The 23624-nt window shown below is 31.2% G+C and overlaps 1 protein-coding gene across 1 annotated transcript in view; it reads right to left on the minus strand.

Annotated features, from left to right (window-relative positions):
• Nucleotides 1-1371: 1371 nt before the first annotated feature.
• The window catches only part of LOC134712239 (GRIP and coiled-coil domain-containing protein 2-like), a 44825-nt gene continuing 22572 nt past the window's right edge, over nt 1372-23624 (minus strand). Inside the window, exons 10-29 of the mRNA XM_063573585.1 lie at nt 21118-21234; nt 20669-20788; nt 19786-19974; nt 19337-19444; nt 18642-18767; nt 16723-16885; nt 16483-16583; nt 16048-16125; nt 15308-15487; nt 14465-14535; nt 14129-14182; nt 13458-13580; nt 12995-13097; nt 8424-8633; nt 7957-7992; nt 7209-7278; nt 6426-6511; nt 4940-5083; nt 4259-4367; nt 1372-3468 (exon numbers count right to left, since the gene is read on the minus strand). Coding sequence (XP_063429655.1) covers nt 3395-3468; nt 4259-4367; nt 4940-5083; nt 6426-6511; nt 7209-7278; nt 7957-7992; nt 8424-8633; nt 12995-13097; nt 13458-13580; nt 14129-14182; nt 14465-14535; nt 15308-15487; nt 16048-16125; nt 16483-16583; nt 16723-16885; nt 18642-18767; nt 19337-19444; nt 19786-19974; nt 20669-20788; nt 21118-21234 — 2262 coding nt within the window. The 3' untranslated portion in view covers nt 1372-3394. The remainder of the gene's footprint in view (nt 3469-4258; nt 4368-4939; nt 5084-6425; nt 6512-7208; nt 7279-7956; nt 7993-8423; nt 8634-12994; nt 13098-13457; nt 13581-14128; nt 14183-14464; nt 14536-15307; nt 15488-16047; nt 16126-16482; nt 16584-16722; nt 16886-18641; nt 18768-19336; nt 19445-19785; nt 19975-20668; nt 20789-21117; nt 21235-23624) is intronic.

A 23624-nucleotide genomic window follows, 5' to 3' on the forward strand; every position in this document is an offset into this window, starting at 1 on the left:
ATCAAAACTGTATCGTATGCCCTTAAAATCAACAATAAGTAAAACAGGACAGATATTTCATCGTGTGCACTCTTGTTTTATACATGAATACCACAGCGGAAAATGTAAGAGACATTAAAGCACTTTTTGAAAATCATTTCACCTTTTTTGGTTGAATTTCTGTAAATATCTACAATGCAATTTCCCATAGGAAATCCTTTTACGGCTAAAACTGTACTACTATTACTATGTTTGGTAAAAAATTATATCCTAGAATGGAAAATATATGTGCACTACTATTTTTTTCAGAGGTCAAAATAAAGCGCTGTGCAGCATATTTTCAACATTTATATGCCCCAAACTCCAAAAGTTTAAACTTACACTAAAATTCTTTACTACCCCAACATTGACTTTAGGGTTCTCATAGATTTCATTTAGACCAAAATGCATATGCTTATTTTCTGGTATCATTCCTAAGGTATGTCTCTACGATATGAAACATAGAGATCATATCTGGGAACAAGTACATAAACAGAATTAATTATCTATGAATATTATTTATCTCCTTAAAAGATGCATGGTTTGAGAACCAGCTGAATTGACAAAGTGCAACCTATAACTGGCAATATAACATAAGGCCACACCAATTTAAATCCTTGTTGGTGTGGACTAATAATATTTTTAAATCATATTAATCAAACAATTTGTATTTTTATTTTTTATTGTGTTTAAGAAAACAAATAACATCTATGAAATGCAGAATCACAAAATAAATTATTTGAAAGACTTGGCTAGAACAATAGCCATGTTAAAATGCACTCTTATGGGAAAACATTTCTTCCTTCACATAACCTGATTTAACAAAATCTAAAAATAATACTTACATAACTGAATGAGCACTTTTATAACTGTTAAAAAAACCATTATTTTAACCTATGTTAAGTCAAGTTATGCGGAAGAATAATAATTGTATAAAAAGTAAAATTTCATTTGACATAAATATCACCTGAAGCTTTTCTCTGTATGCTTTTTTTTGTATGTGAAATATTTTTTAAATATATATATTTGTATAGTTAAGACACAGCTTTAAACACATTGCTTTATGTCCAACTACATCGACAAAACAAAGGGTTAATTTACTGTTTAACTGCATGTTATTTAGGTAACACATCAACTAAAACTCAATCATAACATAAAACATGGGCTTTGTTTACATAACTTTGTATTAGTTAACTATCACCATGTGACAACTGTGATTGTTCAATTCCAACTTGTTCACTTCTGACCATTATAAAGAATTGGTAATCTTTCTAATAATCTTGTGTTTGTTAAAAGATAAAAACATGTAGTTAAAAGATCTCAAATATGTTTTTTTTTGTGTTTTTTACCAAGGTGTATCAGAATCACTAGAATTAAAAGGCACATAATGAATCAATAAAAAATTATGATCTTTTTGTCATTTTGAACACAAACATTTTTTTTAATAAGGCAATCTAGATACTATGTCAAATAAGCAGGATTGAACCACATATGGTTGGTTAGGTTTAGATCCAAGTGAAGGCCCTAAGTGATGGTCTACTCCATGTAATGTCAACTTATTTTTAAATTGCAATGCACTGAAAAAATTGTAGTACCATCTTTGATAGCTATGTAAATAATATCCCGCAATGACAGAAAAGTAGTTGCATATGTATACAAAGAATGTGCAGATATAAAGTAGAAAAATATGTAAATTTTATCATGCAAAACTATGCACTTCTAAACTAACTTTATTTCAGCTTTGAATTATAACTTCTGTATTAATGATGTTGCTTCACTTGACATTTATGCCTCGTTCACACGGACATTTAATTCAAATTGTATTCGAATCAAATGTGAATCGAATTCGCTTAACGTGTTCACACACTCTTCTTTTTTAATTAGAATTGGCTAATTTGAATTATCCAATTTGCATTAGAAATACACTTTTGTGAAAAGGAATTAAAAATTAACGTCGTTTGGACAGTGAAGCGAATTTGATGCGCATTATAATTCGAAGTAGAATTGACGTTAGGACGTAAAACGTTTCAAATGGGAATTAAACTAATTCGAATTAGTTAATGCGAATCAAATTCGAATGACGTGTGAACTCAGCATTATATTGAATACTAGATGAACAGGAGATCATTAAGAAATAAGAAACAATTTTTTGTTTGAATGAAACCTTAATGAAATGAATTGTGATGATTATAATATGGTATGTTTTTATCCTCAAAAATATGATGCATACATCACTAATATAATCTCAAGGTATACATGGGAACTAAAAACCATAGGTGACCATGTCAACTAAATAAATAAATACCAGTATTCAAAAATTTGTTTAACACCATTTTGGTACGACTTATTAAGATATTTTATCATTAAATACTTTTCTACTTAATTACAAACGTTTCAAGAAAAATTCTAAAGATCAACACTAAACCTAATTGAATGTAAACATCAGAAAATCAGTATGATATTTCCATTGTTAAGAATTATGGGTAGTTCTGTTATATTATCCAAAATAGAAATATGTATTTTAATTATTATTTGTAAACCAAAAACTGCTACTTATAACCATAATTTATGACGGAAAATCTAATTTAAACATAAGGGGAGTGTTGCTTTTCAAGGATGGATTTTAAAACAATTTCAAGGCTCCAATTAATATTTAAGGAGTTTAACACCTATAAATAGCTGACCTAATAATTTCCCCAACAAAATAAATATACAAAACAGATTGTAGGTACTAATCTATCTACTAAACTTAACAAGGATTCTATGAAGAAGGTAACATTAGGTGCCAAAATAGCACTTAAATTTTATGTAAGTTTATTTTCTTTAAAAATTCTTAGATGTTTGATTTGTAACTCTCTGGTTTTTCTTTAACAATGTATATTATTTTTTTAAATGAATTAACAATGGGGTCTTCTGTAAACAAAATCTATGAAGTCTACTTAATGTACTTAAAACATGCCTTTAAAAACCTACTTGCCATGAAATTGATGCAAGTGATTTTTTAATTGCCAAACATCCCTTTTCTGTTCAAAATTTACTGGATAATAAATGAGAAACTTAAGATTATGCTCATATATGATATTAATTACACTAATGTGTTTGGAATCTATAGAGTAATTTCAAAATGAAATTAATAAGCATTTTATGATAAATGATCAACTAAGATGACTGAAATCTTCATTATCCCACATGATTTCTATAATGTGAATTGCACAATACCAGGGCTTGACTAGCAATGATAACTGGTCTATAGTCATTGGAATGTCTAGAGATACTTTTTGTAAAAAAATATTTATAAGAACTGCTGTCTGAGCCGTCTTGTAATGTAGGGTTGTGATATAAGTCTTGTTTTAATGTCTGCATGTAATATCCTGGACTAAACTAGACCAGACCATCTATGTAGGTATGATCCCCATCCTGCACCTTGACCTTCAGCTTGCACTTCCTCACCTAGAAAAAAATACACAGCTGATATGAAAGAAAATAAACATATCTAAATCATAATAAAAAAGTTTTTCAATAACTATGATTTTTTTTAAACTAAACTTTAATCTTTGCAACACAGCTAATTTCCTACATGTGTAAATGATGAGAAAGGAATAAAACTGCTGCTTTATCGAGTGGCAAATTACTGTTATCTCTCACACAGTTTAAAAAAACATCTAACCAATTTAATATAGATTAGACCGTTGGTTTTCCCGTTTGAATGGTTTTACACTAGTAATTTTGGGGCCCTTTATAGCTTGTTGTTCGGTGTGAGCCAAGGCTCCGTGTTGAAGGCCGTCCTTTAACCTATAACGGTTTACTTTTTAAATTGTTATTTGGATGGAGAGTTGTCTCATTGGCACTCACACCACATCTTCCTATATCTAAGTCAGGAGTCTGTATTTCAGTGGTTGTTGTTTGTTGCAGTGTTACATATTTGTTTTTCATTAATTTGTTTGTACATGAATTAAGCTGTTAGTTTTCTCTTTTGAATTGTTTTATATTTTTTTTGAATTCGGGGCCTTCTATAGCTGACTATGGCTCATGTTGAAGGCTGTAAGGTGACCTAAAGATGTTTATTTCTGTATCCTTTGGTCTCTTGTGGAGATTTGTCTAATTGGCAATACCACATATCCTTTTTTATAATTATGTCATTTTGAAAACTGACTGAAATACAATACTGATTTTTCCTCCTAAATGATGTTTATTGCATATACCAATTAAAATATCAGTGAAAACCCTGAAATCATACTACCTTGTGCTGCAGCATCTAGCTGGGCTTTCTCCTCAGGACTTAGTTTCAACATTGTTGTTAGTACTGGTACTAGCTGCAGTCTCTCCTCTCCAACCTTTAGACTTATATACTGGAAGCAAAAACAAACAATATAATTCGTATAGTTTTCTATAACTTGATACGTCAATTTATCTTGCCATCCTAAATCATAAGAATTCAACGAAGATGAGTTATAACAGCCCTTATTGTCATAGGCATTGGTGTCAACATATAGGTTCAATTTGTGATTAAATGTCCAAAGCTTGGACAGAAGTGTCTTCATAATCAAGAAATAACTTCACAGGAATTACTTTCTATTAGCTTTTCTGTACTTCATTAACAATTAAATTAGACAACACATCTTTACACTGACAGCAGCAGTTGAAGGCAAGACCTGAATTTATCGCAATACCTGAAAATGATTTTAAAGAGGTAAAAAAACAAAACAAATATAGAAATAAATTACAAACAAAAGAGAACCAACGCCTGGTGAGTCTGTAGTACGGTAGAGGCCATAAAGTGGATACCCGAGGGTATGCAGGGTCGTTATGATAAAAAAACATAAAATGTAGAGAGTCTTATAACGACAACAGTACAAATATAGAAATAGTTGACACTTATTCTTTTTGACCTTTTTTCAATCATTTGTTTTTAAATACCTACTTTGAGCAAAATATTTTTAAGATATTCCATGTTTGAAGTTTCTTCCTCCCTCCTTTGATTTCTTTCCATTCTTCTTATTTCTTCCTTCAAGATTTTAGCCTGTTCTGTTAATCTCATTATTGTAGCCTCCCCATCATTCAGCAACTAAAAAAGAATGAAAATTCTTATTGATAACCACTATTTTTTCTATTTTTTGCTATGATATAAATATAAAGATATATGTCAATCAGACAACTATCCAACAAAAGACAAGGTTGTCAACCACCACAGGGCAATGTATGACCTTCAACTTTGATTATAACTAATAAGTGTATAGCAAACTATAAAAGGTTTGGATAAAAAATTGTGAAACAAAAGAAAAATAAACTGTTATCACAGAGATATGTCTCGCCTTTTTGTAATTTTGGCAATGAATTGTGCCAATTAATGCTAATACAATTGCAAACCAAATATCAATGACCTACCACAAGTGGATTTCCAAAAATTGACCTAATCACAAACTAATACATGTAATGTAAGCAAACCAATCAAAGTCAATAAAATTGAGAATTGAAATGGGGAATGTGTCAAAGAGACAACAACCCGACCAAATAAAAAAACAACAGCAGAAGGTCACCAACAGGTCTTCAATGTAGCGAGAAATTCCCGCACCCGGAGGCGTCCTTCAGCTGGCCCCTAAACAAATATATACTAGTTCAGTGATAATGAACGCCATACTAATTTCCAAATTGTACACAAGAAACTAAAATTAAATAACAAGACTAACAAAGGCCAGAGGCTCTTGACTTGGGACAGGTGCAAAAATGCCATGACTGAGGGGGCGGAGCCAAATAATCTCCATGGCAATGAGATGTGACAATGCTAATACATCTGCATACCAATTATCATTGATGTACCACAAGTGGATCTCCATAAACTGACCTAATCACAAAGTAATACATGTTAAGTAAGCAAACCATTCAAAGTCAATAGACCATGACTGAGGGGGCGGAGCCAAAAAATCTCCATTGCAATGAGATGTGGCAATGGTAATACATCTGCATACCAATTATCATTGACGTACCACAAGTGGATCTCCATAAACTGACCTAATCACAAACTAATACATGTAAAGTAAGCAAACCATTCAAAGTCAATAGACCATGACTGAGGGGGCGGAGCCAAATAATCTCCATGGCAATGAGATGTGGCAATGGTAATACATCAGCATACCAATTATCATTGACATACCACTAGTGGTTCCCCATAAAACTGAGCTAATCACAAACTAATACATTGTTGACGCCGTCACAGACGCTGGAAACAGCATACCTATGTCTCGCTTTTTGACTCTGTCAAGGCGAGACAAAAACCAAGACAGGATTCATATTTCAACAAAATAAATCACAATTACTGCAACTAAAATAAACTCCTAAAATAAAAATTAACAAGGAAAAAAAACTTATTGTGCTTATAACTCAGCTATTGATAGTTAATATAATACTACCTCAGTTAAATGTTCTATCTTCTTTTCAGCTGTAAACAAGTTTTCTTTCAGTGTATCTTCTTTTTGTAATGGTCTCATTTTCATACCTAAAATAGAAATAACATGTAAAATCTGTAACCTTTAATGATGAATAATCCTAGTTACAACAGCCACTTATGCATGATGTTTACTTAGTCTATAGGGCAGAAGGATACATGAGTTGATTAATAAGATCTGACTATCTCAGGACATAACATTTATACATTTTTTTCTTTCTCAATATTTCTCCATTCAATTGCTCTTCCAAGTCACTTGGCAGAGCCATGAGATAGCATGTTTGCAGTCATCATATACAATTTTGAATTCTTTCTGATCACCTTTAAATAAATAAATACAGCATAGGTTAACCAGTTCATAAAGTATCAGGAATATTATAGGTTTAAAGGGTCAATTCTACAATGTCATCTTGTAGATAAATATACAGTGAAACCTGTTTAAACTGAATCTCTTCGGGACTTAAGATTTTGTTCGGTGTCAGCCGATGTTCGGTTTTATCAGGTTTATCACGCAAATAATTTGATGTGACAGTACTTAAGAACCTGTTTGGTTTAGACAGGTTTTCACTTTATGCAGGATTCTGTTTAATCAGGTTTCACTATATCAACTCCTAATTTAGATTTAAATATTCAGCAAACTGCTTTTTTTATTTTTAAATAATTACTATATGATACTGTATATACCAAGAGGACAAATGTTAACAGTTATAATCAATGTATGGATATATTAGGTACTATATATGTTTACCTAATTCATCGAATGCCGATGTTAGTAATTGGTCCAAAGGTAATGGTGATGACACAGGAACAGAATAAGTCTGAAAATAAAGGCATTGTAGTTATTTAATATCATAATAGACAGACATAAAATAAAGAAAATAATCAATGAATTCAATAATGTAATTTATATACTGTACATCATTTCAAAAAAGCATAACATCACAGCCCAACCAAATGCAAATGGCTCTAAACTTGACTTTCATCAATACTAGTAAATATAGATCATCTTATTCTGTTGGGAAACCAATATACCCAGTTAGGTAAAAATTGGATGTTAAAGTCAAGCCGGTCCAGTACTGACAATGATTTATAATATCCTTTCATTACCAGGATGATATTAACAGTGGAATATCTTTTAAAATTAAATATGGTAAAATGAAGTTACTTACATCTTTGTCCTTTTTTCTCTGGTGAATAATTTTCTCATTAGCTATCATATCACATTTCCTTATCTTTTTACCCCATATTTTGAGCATTTGAAGAAGACTGGAAAATTCTGTCAAAACTGACATTTAAACACTTTTAACATTAAGATATGAGTTACATATATGACCACAATTATATTTTGAGTCAATATGATTTTTCATATAATTTTATGTTATTCCAATATTTTTAATTCAATAACATAACATATTTCCAATGTAAATATAACACTATTCCAATAGATAAGTTTTATGGTCAAAATATTCCCATAATATGAACAAAGTATACATTACCTTCTGACAGGGCTCTGGTTCAACTATTTCTGAACCCTACAACAAATAAAAATTGTTTTTAGTCACAAAATGCTTATGTGAAACTTTCAATAAATGTTAGCAAGACTAATTAAATATTTCATATTGTATCTGATGAATACAATATAAAAATTGTTATGATGAAAATTTAGAAAAGAAATAAGTTTAAAAAGGGCCATATATGGCCTTGAGTATAGAGTCAATTTTTCAAAATAGACAATGAAAAGTCTTGTAGAAAATAGATATAGAAGTATTTGTCAGGGTATCTTTCAACGAGTTTACACATTATATACTAAGAGGCCTAATAATAAAAATAATAAAAATTTCAGTGAAAGTTAAATTGCTTGATTCCTTTCGCTTTTTTATTTATTTCTGTTTTTTTTTTTTTTTTTTTTATTCAGAATGATTCATATCAAACAATGAAATTTTAATGCAAAATTGTGAATTACCTCCCCCTCCTGTCTTTCTACATGTCTGATATCAGTGTATTCCACTGGGGAGGAGAGTACAGGACTTTCAGTGGTTACCCTAGTAACATGTTGCATCTGCTGCTGTAGATCTCGCTGTAGACGGAAGTTTTCATGTTCTGCTCTCTCCAACTGTTGTTGTAACATTTCAGTGGTTTTATGGTGATCCTCTTTGAGAGCTTTAATTTGTTCCTGAAATTATCAAAGAAAATTATAGTTTCATTACTATGGACATTAGTCATGCCTTGAAGACCTGGACTTTGCAGATGATATCTGCCAGCTTTCCCATCGTCATGAAGACTCACAAAAGCAAGCAGCCAACCTTGAAACAACTGCAAAACAAGTAGGACTATACATAAATGCAAAAAAGACAAAATCCATGAGGGTAAACACAAACCAACTTAACAAAGCCACAGTGAGAGATGCTGAAATTGAAGATGTCCGTGAAGTTACATATCTTGGAAGTGTAATCAGTACATCAGGTGGGACAGATGAAGACTTCAAATCAAGAAAAAGAAAAGCTCAACAAGAAACTAGTCAAGGACAGGAAAATATGGAAAGCTACTGTAGTCGCCCTATGTCTTCCATGAGACAAAGTGGATTAAGTCAAGTAAGTCACTATGGAATGTTCATTTTCTAGAATTTTGCTTGCAAAAATAAATCAACAATCAAAAGAATATAAGGCAATTTTTCATTTATTTGGCAAATGTTATCATTGCTATTTTACGAAATTTTCCTTTGATCTTACTGACTGATAATTTTCCTTACTTGGCACAGTAGAGAGATATGAAAAATTAAAAAAAAAGCTAAGGTTGCAAGTGTCATTTTCAATGAAATTAACAATGTCATAATGGTAAAATAGCAATATTAACATTTCACAGCAATATACTACTGTGACTTTAATTATTCAATTATTATTCAATTGATTTTGTATCTACATTGTATAATAGATAAAATTCATTTGTTCAGTGTATGTTCACTTTTGATTGAGCTAAGCGATTTCAATTGATATTTTATAGTTTGTCTTTTTATGTTTTGATGTTACACTATTGTTTCAGGTAAGGGTGAAGGTTGGTATCTATCAAAACATTTGCAATTGTTTGCATCTATTCTTAGTCAGGAATCTGATGTTCAGTAGTTGTCATTTGTTGTTCATAAATGTTTCTTGTTTTTTATATAGATTAGACTGTTAGTTTTCCAGTTTGAATAGTTTTACATTGGTCATTTCTGGAGCCCTTTATAGCTTACTGCTCAGTGTGAGCCAAGGCTCTGTGTTGATGCTGTACTTTGACCTGTAATGGTTTACTTTTATAAATAGTGACTTGGATGAAGAGTTGTCTCATTGGAACTCATACTACGTCTTCTCATATCTATTAACAGATTATCATTGGTCATCTCATCATTAAGATTACCAATGATAATCTATAAGTAAGTTTGAAAAAATTTACTTCTCTTTATTAACTGATTGTTTGAGGACTGTTTAAAATTGATCTGCAAATATGAAATTCCTATTCATGAGGATATCACATTGATGAGTTATACATGTAAAGGAAGTGTAATGCCTCCTGCTGTTTACTAGACTGATATACTGAGCTATATTTCTAACATGCTAACTCACAAAGTTAATAATATCATCATAGATACCAGGATTGAAATTTTATATTTATGCCATACATGCGTTTCGTCTACAAAAGACTCATCAGTGACACTCAAATAAAAAAATGTTAAAAAGGCAAAATAAAGTAAAATAAAAGCATTGAGGACCAAAAATTTCTATAGGTTTTGTCAAATTCAGCTAAGGTAATCTATCCCTGACGTAGAAGAGCCTTGGTATTTCAAAAATTCAAACAAAAATTTAACATATAAAAAAAGAAGATGTGGTACGATTGCCAATGAGACAACTATCCACAAAAGACCAAAATGACACAAAAAGTAACAACAATAGGTCACCGTAAGGCCTTCAACAATGAGCAAAGCCCATACCGCATAGTCAGCTATAAAAGGCCCTGATAACACAATGTAAAACAATTCAAACGAGAAAACTAACAGCCTTTTTTATGTAAAAAAAATTTGTAAGGGTTCCGCGGAACCCAGTGTCTCGCCTACTTTTGCTGTAAATTGCAGGCTCAACAAAAATGAGGAAAAAACTCAATAAAAATATTCCTTTTGACATAATCTTTTGATTGTAAGAAGCTTTTGTCCAAGTTTGGTTATAATCCAGGATAGTTTATGAATCTAATAAATGTTTTAAAACCAACTGCAGACTGTACATGTATGTATGGTTAACTGGAAGAAAATCTAAGTCCTATTAAAAGTAAAACACGGAAAAAATGAATTTATTTTTTTACAAAATTTACTTCTGGATACTATCTTATGATCATAAACAAGCTTCTGTCCAAGTTTGGTAAAAACCCAGGATATTTTAAGAAAGTTATTAAAATTTTAAAAACTTTAACCACAGAGTGAATATAATGTTTCCCCCCAGAAAAACTAAGTCCATTTAAAAGTAAAATATGGAAAAAATGGATTTATTGTTTTACAAAATTTACTTCTGGATACTATCTTATGATCATAAACAAGCTTCTGTCCAAGTTTGGTAAAAACCCAGGATATTTTAAGAAAGTTATTAAAATTTTAAAAACTTTAACCACAGAGTGAATATAATGTTTCCCCCCAGAAAAACTAAGTCCATTTAAAAGTAAAATATGGAAAAAATGGATTTATTGTTTTACAAAATTTACTTCTGGATACTATCTTATGATCATAAACAAGCTTCTGTCCAAGTTTGGTACACACCCAGGATAGTTTAAGAAAGTTATTAAAATTCTAAAAACTTTAACCACAGAGTGAATTTGTTGTTTCCCAGTAGAAAATCTAAGTCAATTTATAAGTAAAATTCGGAAAAAAATGGAATTTTATTTTTACAAAATTTACTTCTGGATACTATCTTATGATCATAAAGAAGCTTCTGTCCAAGTTTGGTAGAAATCCAGTATATTTTAAGAAAGTTATTCAAATTTCAAAAACTTTAACCACAGAGTGAATATTTGTGGACGCCGCCGACAACAACGAAGGAATGTAGGATCGCTTAGTCTCGCTTTTTCGACTAAAGTCAAAGGCTCGACAAAAATGAACAGTTCATTTATAATTATGAAGATATCAATGATAACTCAAGTCAACACAGATCTGCTGACTACTGGGATGGTGATACCCTCAGGGGATTTAAACTCCACTAGCAGTGGTATTGACCCAGTGGTTGTAAATAAACTCATAACATTAGGAAATCATGCTAATCCTATCCAAATACATTATTTCAATTCTGGTCAACTTTTTAGCACCTTTCCTAAAAGGAAATGTGAGCTTTTCTCATCACTTGGCGTCCGTTGTCGTCGTCTGTTGTCGTTAACAATTTTTCAAACATCTACTCCTCTGAAACTACTGAATGGATTTGAATGAAACTTAGCATGATTGTTCCTTAGATTATCCCGCACAAAGTTTGTGCTTCGTTTTTTGATCCGTCAAAAAACATGGCCGCCGTTACTTATAATAGAACATAGGGGTCAAACAACATTTTTTTGCAAATATTTCAAATACCATTAGGTTTAGGCACATTCTGGTAGGTTGAAAGTGTTAAGCATGATGAGAGCTGCCTGTGTGCAGATTTTTGTGAAAATCTGTCCACTGTTTTATGAGTTAATGCCCTTTTTTGACATTTTTGGCTATTTTTTATGTTATTATTTCAAAAATCTTCTACTCTGAAACCACTATTCAAAATCAAATGAAACTTGGGAAGATAGTACCTTAGGGTATCCTGCAAAAAGTTTATGCTTGGATTTTTGATTGGTTGAAAAACTTGTCCGTCGTTACTAAAAATAGAACATAGGGGGCAAAATGCTGTTTTTTGCTATTTTTTCCTGAATAATAGAAAGAAAATGAAGATGAAAGCTACTTAAAAGGTAACCATGTTATCCTGAGTTTAATGGTATTGATGAAAATTTGTTTTGGGTTGCCATTTTTAAAAAAGCTGCCATTTTCCCACCAATTTTTACATTTGCTCTGATTTCAATGATAATTGGTTTATGTAGTAATGCCATAATGAAATGGGGGGTATCCTTAGTGAGATGACTCACAGTTTTATTCAAAACTCTCGTAATGCATAGTACTATCCACACTCATCTGCTTGTATTGTAAATCATCAGATTGACCTAGACCGATCTTAATCAAGTGTAGGGCGAACTCATGCCCATTTCTTTCCAGAGGTTCCTAAGAGGCTTTAAAAGGTATTTCCAGGATAGTACATGGCCTTTGTTACTCTGTTTAATTTACAACAAACATTAATTTATTAATTTAGTTAATAAGGCATTGTTTACCAGGTGAGCGATTCAGGATCTTGGGAGTCTCTTGTTTTTTTTCTCACTCTGAAATAGCATGTGTTTGATTGTTGTACTCTGCCAGAAATAATTTTTTCTGACATGCTAAATTTTTTGAATAAAATTCTTTTTCATCACCACTGAATATATTGAAATAAATACAGATTACCAGATGTACCTTACCTTAAATGACAAAGTAAGATTCTGATTCTGTAAATGTAACTGTTGCATGGCATGTTGTTGTTCTCTGTTTACTGCTGACTTCTCATTATTCAAATCTTCTAATCTGTACAAAAAAATTAAGAGGAAAATATGATATATAAAAAAAACTTTTCCCTGCATATTTCAAGTGATATAAAAAAAACTATCATAAAAACTTTTCCTGCATATTTTAAGTGATATAAAAAAAAATCTATCCTTGACAACAGGCTGCGTAAGATTTTAACATTTTTGCTTTGAGTTGCCATCTGGCATCATGGCAGTAAATCTGTTAGGTATTTTTTTTATCAAACAATAGATTAAAACAAAGCCACTTTGGGATGAGCAAGGTCTAGTAAAATTAAATTTTCTAATACAAAGCTTTGTATGTATTTTCATATAAAATCCAATGTAAAGCTATTTTAAGCAATTGAAGCTGTAAAGTTACCTCTTTCTTAAAGCAGTTTCTTTCTCCTGTGATTCTTGTAACAATTTATTATGTCTTGCTAGTAATCTATTGTGTTCATCTTGTAAAAGTTCATTTTCTTGTTGAGAAGATGTCAGATTTTCACTGAAAAATACTTCACACTTATGATTTTGCAATGCAAAATATCAAGGCAAAAGTTACATATCTCAAATAACATAGTTAAAGTTCTTTTACAGAATATAATAAACATTCCCCAAATGTTGAAGCATTAAAATTAATAGTAATTCAAGAATAGTGGTATATCCACAACTTAAGAAAAATTCATTCACAATGTTTACCAAAACGTATGGATGTGTAGGTGGTGATGTCATCTCTTATATTCTACAAATATGTAGTTATTTAAGTCAAGCTTTTGAAGCTCGTAATAATAATCTAATGTCAGTTGGTCTACCATAAGTATAATACTATGTAATACTGTGATATTATATATATAATTGGTACTTCAAATGTTTTCTTTATGTTGTATTTGCATAAATTGTCATGTTTAATGTGTTTATATCTTGGAATACGCATGGTATCATATGTGCTTTATCCAATAAAATATTTGAAATATTGAAATGATGAGGAACTGGTTTCAAAATCTACAATAAAAAGCATCAAATAACACCTTAAAAATAAATAACACAGCCTACCTAATAGTCTGTAATTTAGTCTTTAGTTGATCAACAGCCTTTTCTAATCTTTCCCTGTGAACAGTACACAATATAAATATATCAATGTTGAAAATAAAAGGAAAATGTGTATAATTGTTGAATAAATGTTGTAATTATATACTGGAATACGGACAAAGTTAAAACCAATTGTTAATGATAGAGTATTAACTTATTTTTTTTATGCTGAATGTACACAAACTTTGAGAGACTTTTACTTCCAAGAGTTTATTTTGATACTGTTGATGTTACTATCTTATTGACTTTTACATAGTTACATATAGTATAAATTAGATAGTAGTCAAGAATTAAGCTCACTTTTCTAGTTTGTCCATTTCTGATACCGTTTCGGTCCTCTTTTGTTTATTCAATACACTGTGAACTCTGACCTATAATAAGAAAAGAAATTAACAGAAAATACAAAAATGACACTTTCCATAACTCTCTAAGAAGAGATTCTTTATGACTCTCAAATATTCTTATAAATTATTTATTGAAAAATTCTGTCCAATGAAACACTGTCTTGCACATGCAGTGATGTGCGAGCGCTTGATTCATGTTACTCACAATGATTTTGAGATGAAGAACAGCATTGTCTTGCACATGCAGTGAGGTTTTTAACTTTTTTTTTAAATAAATAAGGCCGTTAGTTTTCTCTTTTGAATTGTTTTGCATTGTTATATCGGGGCCTTTTATAGCTGACTATAGGGTATGGGTTTTGCTCATTGTTGAAGGCCGTACAGTGACCTATAGTTGCTAATGTCTGTGTCATTTTGGTCTTTTGTGGATAGTTGTCTCATTAGCAATCATACCAAATCTTCTTTTTTTATATAGGTGTAAGTATTTGCTACATGTAAAAGACCACACAATGACTTGAGATGAAAAGCAGCAATAAAAGCTTTGGTTTTCCAAGCGCATGTACAGATTAAAATACTTGAATGGATACACTATAATCATTGCTTTTCAATATTAAATGGGAATAATAGATTGGTAGACTAGATAATATAGAACATAAGTAAAATGTCACTCTTATGAACATTTCAATCCTCATGTAATATTATACTACCTGCTTTTTGTTTTTGCTTTCATTTACCATTTTCCTTTAATTAATGGATATGAGCTAGTTTTGATCTTTTATGACATGTCTTTAACTGTATCTACCTTATAACCATCATAGTCAGCTTGTACAGTGTTCAGTTCACTGTTAGCCAGTGCTACATCATTCTGTAGTGACTGTATCCTGGTCTCAAGGGTTTTCACAGTCCTCTGACTGGATTCTGATATGGACTGGAACTTTTCTATTGCTTTCTGTTTTTCTCCTGCAACCTCAGACATTTGAACCTGTAGTTAAAGGAGAAATTCTTTACAAAATCTGTTTGTTCTAGATCTATTAGAAAAAATATTAAAATTTGAAATCCATTAAGAGGGAAGATTATAATTCAGATTTAATGTGTTAGGAGAGTGCTATGATCCAGTTTGTTCAAAGCATTTTCAACAACTCCTCAACAGGACCTATTGATGCATGATGAATGACAAGGCGTAAATAAAATTTCTTCATTTTTATCCTAATAACTGAATATTTTCAAAGCACTAATTATAATTTTTAGAAGGTAACTTATGGGTTTAAATTTTACCCAATATAAAGACCCTGTAGAAGTGAGTGTCATCCTGAATTCCTGAAAATAATAAAGTATTCTTGTTCCGAATCCTGGAAAATTAATCATTAATTCAAAAAGACCCAATCTCAAATCTATGCAAAAATAAAGGTCAAATCCAGACATCTGGAAAATTTCCATGTGCCCTTTATAATAAAAATCATATGCAAATCAATTATTTTCGTTGACACATATAACGGAGTTCTCCAATAATTTTCAATACATGTTGAAGTTATATGCTCTAACCTTGTAGTCTTCTATTTGTTGAGTGAGGTGTTCTAGTTGTCCTCGTAACTGTGCATCAGATGTCTTCTGATGAGCATCCTGAAAATACATTACAAAATTACATTATATACACAACACTGAATGCATTCACCAAATCTTTTGTAATTTGGCATTTTTAAGACTTTCACAAAAAAAATCAAAATAAACACAATAACTTTAATGCAAAATATATCACTTAAAGGAGATGTTGAGTATTTATTAACTTTTCATCTTATATTCAATCAACAGTCAAATAAATAATAAGTAAATCTACCAGACCCACTTAAACTTTGATGGAGCTATACAAAAAAAAACTGTCAAACACACAAAACTATATTTAGTTTCAAAGATGCCTAATAACTTTATGCAATATACCAAGCAGCTATCATTATATTTTATCTTATTGAAAATTAGTACCATTTTTTTGGCATCACTCAATTCTTTCTTGGTTTTCACAAGCATGGTTTTCATTTTATTTGCTCTATCATCTGCCTGAATTCTCTGTTCTTCAACAGAATCTGCAAAAAGAAAACAAAAAAGAGTTTTAACAATAGTGTTAGAACATACAGATGATCTATGGACAGAACATTTATAACAGATTGAAAAAAATCACTGAAATCATCAAGATAGATATTTATCATTAGTATAAATACAAACCTATCTGTTCTTTCAACACTTTATTTCTATCTTCTAATCTTTTGACCTCTGTTTTTAACTCTGTGAGGGACTGGTCACGTTCAGCAAGTTGACTGTTCAATATCTGCACAGTCCTTTCATAGTCAGCCATTTCCAAGTCCATCATACTACTTTGTTTACTTTCCTAAGTTGTAAAAAACAACATTAATTTTCTTTTTATGTCATAAAATTAAATTTGTTTTTTTGGTGTTTGGCTTTGTTTGAATATTTGTGTCTTCTTTCTAGTGTTTGTGGTATTGTGCAGCATTTTCAGTGATTGCCTTTATCCCTTTTTAGGCCAGGATTTTTTAATTTGTTGGTTTACAGATCCGCCGACCCGATTTTGCTGATTTCCAAAATAAAAATAAAATCGAATTTTCAGGCTGTTTTTTATTCTCGCCGACCCTAAGAAATGCATTAGCCCTGAAAAATAATTAAAATATCATTTTTTATGAAATAAAATGCATTAATCACTAACAGAAGTGATGACACTTTCTGTTGTGAAAAATGAAACTTTCAGTGTACGTTTCTAAAAATAGACAAATCAATTATTAATGACCTTGAAATAATGTTTGCGCAAATAATTTTGCGGAACGAAACCTGTGTTTAAAACCAATTACACAATAAGTTCGTTTCCCTTATTTGTCACCAGTCTGTAAGATGCATGTTCTCATATAAATAGACTTGTCCAAATGTGGACAGGTGGAAGTTCAAGACATCAAGTTAAAATACTGAATTTTAACAAATCATTTAATATTTTCTTGTTTTATAGATAATAAAAAAAATATCGTCCATTAGGATAAAAAACGGGAATGCATGACAACAGATTATTTAACTTGATATTCTCGTTTTTCCAATGGACGAGTCTATTACGTTTTTGACACGTGTGAAACTTATTTTCGTACGACGTTTTTACTTTTTTTTTCTTTATCAGTTTTCGTGCTAATTATTTTACACCAAGTTTTGATTAAAAGCTTAGGTCAAATAACTGACGTGAATCTGTTTTTCTTGTTTGTGAATTGACGATTTAATTTCGTCTTTGTCAGTGTACCCCCCTTTTTTTACGGGAAATTATTAGACAATGTCATGCGATGTTTACAGCTGAGCAATAATAATTATCAAACTAAAATTTAAGAACGATGAAAAAATAGTATGACAAACATATATTAGAAAGGTGAAATATAGTTTTATTTTGCATATCAGTTTTCTGTCTTGAAAGATCTTTTTTTTTCTTTTTTTTTCCGACCGACCGACCCGACTTTTTCATGGAGAAAATCCGTAAACCAACAAATTAAAAAACCGTGGCCTTATTGATCATTAAACCCAGTTACTGGTACAGGAAGATAGTATCACTCCTTTGACATGAAATCCATCATTCAAATATAGCTATAGTAAAACAAGAATGTGTCCCTAGTACATGGATGCCCAATCAGCACTATTATATTCTATGTTCAATGGACTGTGAAAATTGGGGAAAATCTCATCAGAAAAGATCATAACATAGGGAACATGTGTACTAAGTTTCAAGTTGTTTGGACTTCAACTTCATCAAAAACTACCTCGACCAAAATATTTAACCTGAAGTGGGACAGAAGGACAAATGGATGGACAAACGGACGGATGGATGCACAGACCAGAAAACATAATGCCCATAAATGGGTCATAATAAATGTGGCAAACATGCAGATGTCTGAAGAAGTAGTACTTTCTTAAAGGGTACTTTCCCTATTAAACAAAGTTGGATCAATCATTTCGTACAAACTGTTTTTCCTCAAATTTCACAATAATTTGGTCATGCACTTTCATTGTTTTATTTAGTTTTTTTATTTAGTTTTTCTCCGTTTAAGAATTTTCCAACATTTTTGGGCCAAATTGAGAATAATATAATAGGAGATACTCACTTGTTTAGCCATTTGTAACCCCTTTTCCATTATCTGTATCTGTTGCTGTAAACCACTGACTTGTTCTGAATGTTTCTCTTGATCTTTCTTTCTACTGTCTTCTAGTTCCGACATAGCTGCTTGAAGCTTAAGTAAATAAAAGATTATCCTTTACAGAAATTTGCTTGAGTTAACATTTGTAGTTGAAAAGCCAAATTCATAAGAAATCCATCTGAATGAAAATGTGTACTTAGTTTCAAGCTGATGTGACTTCAACTTCATGGTAAACTACCTTGACCAACAACTTTAACCTGATACTGGAAAACATAATGTCACACTTCTATCGTGGGTGGGAAATGGGTTTTGCTCATTGTTGAAGGCCATACGGTAACCTATAGTTATTAATGTCTGTGTCATTTTGGTCTTTTGTGGATAGTTGTCTCATTGGCAATCATACCACATCTTCTTTTTTATATAATGATGTAATAAACTAGATGACATTTAAATAAAGAAAAAGGATGATGGTTGTGATCAAACATACACAACCAAATGACAAAAATAAACAAGTATACCCTTCTCCCTCCAAGAGGAATTACACAAAAAAGCTATACAGGCTAAGATGAGTCTGTTCAATATATTTGTAGTACAAAACCAATTCATAACTTTAGAATAACAAGGAACTGATGAATATGTTTTACATGTAAATCAGATAATACCTGTTGTTTTTCTTTAGATAATTCTTCTCTCTGTATTTTGTTTGCTGCATTGTCTTGTTCTGTTGATTTTAACCTGCTACTTAGATCAGATATACTGGATTCTGAGGTCTACAATTAATTCAATATATAAACTACATTCTTTTAATATATTTCATTATTTGATAGAATTGTTACATGCTGTATCTAAAAAAATCAATTTCAAGAGACATAAGTTTATAATTAGAATTATGAAAATGATGCTTAACTAATTTCTTTTGATATATAAACTGAAAATTTGTAAAATGTAGATATTTTTTGTATTAGAGTTGTTAAACTTTTTTATGGTTTGAGGAACTCTGGAAGATAAGCCTTATTATTGCAAGCCATCGCTACCCTCTTGAAATTAAGTATTTGTTAACTTACAAACTTCTAATTTATATCATTTAAAATTTCAGACAACTACTGCTTACTTTTAAATCTGAGGTCAGTTTTTCAATTTGTTTATTTAATTGTTCTTTCTCTTCTTTTGACAAAGCCAGTTGTTCTTTGAGATTAGATAAATCATGAACTGTCTTTTGCAAGTCTGCTTCAAATTCCTGTTCAATTTTCTTAGCTTTATGAAGCTCTTCCAAAGTCCTGCTGTGTTCATCTTGTAGTGTCTGTAAGAATAGAATTGCTGATTATACCCACATTCTTCTAATAACTAAGAAAACACTAAGAAACTAGAATCCATGTTCATATGACATCATGCCCTACTAGCACTAAATTGTTATGTTAAGTTAACCATGAAGTTTGGGTAATATTCTAATTTGGCATTGCATTTGAATAGTTCACACTTCATTGAACATCAGAATTATGTTTCAAGTTGAAGTGACTGTAACTTCAAGGTGAACTACAACAACCAAAATGTTAACTTGAGAATGAACTGATTCTATGGTCACAATATCATATTTGTATATTCAGTGAACCCTGAAATTAGTGTCAAAACAATAACTTGGCACATTATTTTAAATGTTCTATTACAGTGAACAGGTATAGAAGGTTTCAAATTGATGAGACTACAACTAATTGGAAAACAGCCTTAAAACCCAACCCTTATTATATAAAAAAAGAAGATGTGGTATGATTGCCAATGAGACAACTATCCACAAAAGATAAGACAATGTAAAACAATTCAAATGAGAAAACTAACGGCCTTATTTATCTAAAAAAATGAACGAAAAACAAATATGTAACACATAAACAAACAACAACCACTGAATTACAGGCTCCTGACCTGACAGGCACATACATAAATAATGAGGCGGGTTAAACATGTTAGTGGGATCCCAACCTAGTTTACATATTACCTACCTTTAGACTGTCCATCAGCTGCTTATCAGCATCCTGATCTTTCATCAAATTATCTAGTTGGCTCTGAAGGGTTTCTTTTTCCTTTTCTACAGATTCATACTGGGTTTTCATAGCATCATGCTGTAAAAAATGTAGAAAGAAGTGAATAAATATAGCATTGATCTCTTATTAAACTCTAATAACCTTACAGTAAGTTAAGCCTTAGTAGTGTATTTATATCTACTTCAATTATTTACTGTAGGAGTAAAAGGAGATATGGAACAAATATCCATGAGACAGTAACCCAACAGAACAATAAAAAGACATCTTGGAAATTCCAAACAAACTTAAGTAAATTTCAGGACTACTACTAAGATGTCTTTTATTTTGCTGGTGTTAAGATTTCTTTGGCCTGCACACATTGGAACCTACTAACCTAGGGTAGGAACATGAGTTAGCATTATAGTTACCTTGTTTTTTAATTCTGTTGCCTCCTTCTTACTTTTAACAACCAATTGTTTAAGCTTTGTAACAATTGCTTCCTTTTCGTGTAGTGTCTTTTCTAATACTCCTTTTTCAGTGGATACCTGGAAAAAAATAATTTTCTTAGTGTTTCTTAATGTTCATAATGACAAATGTTGAAAAAAATATATGCGTTTTTGTTTTGAAATAGTTTGTATGTATAATGTGGCACAGTGTGTGCAAAAGACTTAAATGAAAATTCAAATAAAAAGTTAAATCTATTGAAAAAGAAAACATTTAAAGATGAAGGCATTTCTCATATTTCTTAAACTCTGAATTGATGTTATTATACGTTTTTTTTATAAAGGAGTCAAACTTGAAATCAGTGTACTCTGTTAGATGTTGTTTCTCTTGTTTCCCCTGATCATGTGTTTGCTAAGGACAGTTTATATAAACAATTACAATTATAAATGTACACAATTTATTTGGTTAATGGAAAATCCTAGTCAAAAAGATCAACTACATGTATACGGTAAACCCCTGACATAGATTACCTTAACCCTTTCCTCCATTGAATATTTTTTTTTGCATACTTGATTTGCAGAGGATTTTTTTAATAAAATGCTGAACATATACTTTAAAGTATTAAGGCATTGCAAAAAACAACTATTTCATCAAATAAATTTAAGTCAAATATTCCTATGATATTCCTTTTCATATTGGATACAAATTCTATTAAGTCAACTGCAGACACTCTGTAGTCAAAGTGTTTCAACTGAGGTACTACACAGGCGTCAAAAGGCGTCATTATGGAGTAAGGGGTGGTGTCAAAAGGCGTCATTATGGAGGAAAGGGTTAACTTTGGCTCCCTATCAGTGATTCATTTTCAATTTTTATTATTTTTTAAAGGACTTTCATATGTGATATATATACTGGATATTCAATTTTTAAAACTAGTGGGATACCAATAATTACAATGAATTACAGATTTTGATGGTTTAGGTCAACCACTAAATTAAATTTAAATGTTCAACATAGCATAATTTTTCTACACTTTGGCACAACCCTTAAATCAAGAATCCACATCTTTCCTTATCTAAATCATCTTTATATCTTAAAACTAGAGGCTCTCAAGAGCCTGTGTCGCTCACCTGTTACTGTATTTACTGATGTCGGTCATCTTGGTTGGTAGGTGGGGTCATTAGACACTTTTTTAAAATAGATACCATAGTGATGATTGTGGCCACGTTTAGTTTAATATGGCCCATAGTTTTAGAAAAGAAGATTTTTGTACAAGTTACAAAAATGACGAAAATTTGTTCAAAATTGACTATAAAGGGCAATAACTCCTTAAGGGGTACTCTTACAATGTTTATCATGTTGACTTATTTGTAGATCCTACTTTGCTGAACAAAATTACTGTTTACAGTTTATCTCTATCTATAATAGTATTCAAGATAATAACCAAAAACTGCAAAATTTCCTTAAAATTACCAATTTTAGGGCAGCAACCCAATAACGAGTTGTCAGATTCATCTGAAAATTTGTGAGGGGATAGATCTTATTCTGATGGACATTTAAATCTTGAAAGATTTGCCCTAAATGTCTTAGTTTCAAAGATATAAAGCAAAAACTGCATTTTACCACTATGTTCTAATTTTAGCCATGTCGGCCATTTTGTTTGGTAGGCGGTGTCATCAGACACATTTTTCAAACTATATACCACAATGATAATTATCGCCAAGTTTGGTTTAATTTGGCCATGTAGTTTCAGAGAAGAAGATTTTTGTACAAGTTACAAAAACTGACGAAAATTTATTAAAAATTGACTATAAAGGGCAATAACTCCTTAAGGGGTTGACTGACAATTTTGGTCATGTTGACTTATTTGTAGGTTTTACTTTGCTGAACATTATTGCTGTTTACAGTTTATATCTATCTATAATAGTATTCAAGATCATAACCAAAAACTGCAAAATTTCCTTAAAATAACCAATTCAGGGGCAGCAACCTAACAAGGGTTTGTCCGATTCATCTGAAAATTCTAGGGCAGATAGATCTTGACCTGATTAACAATTTTACCCCATGTCAGATTTGCTCTAAATGTTTTGGTTTCAAAGATATAAGCCAAAATATACATTTTACCCCTGTGTTCTATTTTTAGCCATGGCGGCCATCTTGGTTGGATGGCCAGGTCACCGGACACATTTTTTAAACTAGATACCCCAAGGATGATTGTGGCCAAGTTTGGTTTGATTTGGCCCAGTAGTTTCAGAGGAGAAGATTTTTGTAAAAGTTTACGGACGACGGACGACGGACGCAGGACGACGGACGACGGACGCCAAGTGATGAGAAAAGCTCACTTGACCTTTCAGGTCAGGTGAGCTAAAAAGAATCCCATAGGACGTGTACTCTTGTTCTATAAATGTCAATTTCACAAAGTACATATATATGTCTAATCACAATAAGAGTCTATGTAACCTTTGCATGGATAACTAAATCATTTGTGTATATG

The sequence above is a fragment of the Mytilus trossulus genome, chromosome 3, assembly GCF_036588685.1.
Source record: "Mytilus trossulus isolate FHL-02 chromosome 3, PNRI_Mtr1.1.1.hap1, whole genome shotgun sequence".
In the NCBI taxonomy this organism is placed as follows: domain Eukaryota; kingdom Metazoa; phylum Mollusca; class Bivalvia; order Mytilida; family Mytilidae; genus Mytilus; species Mytilus trossulus.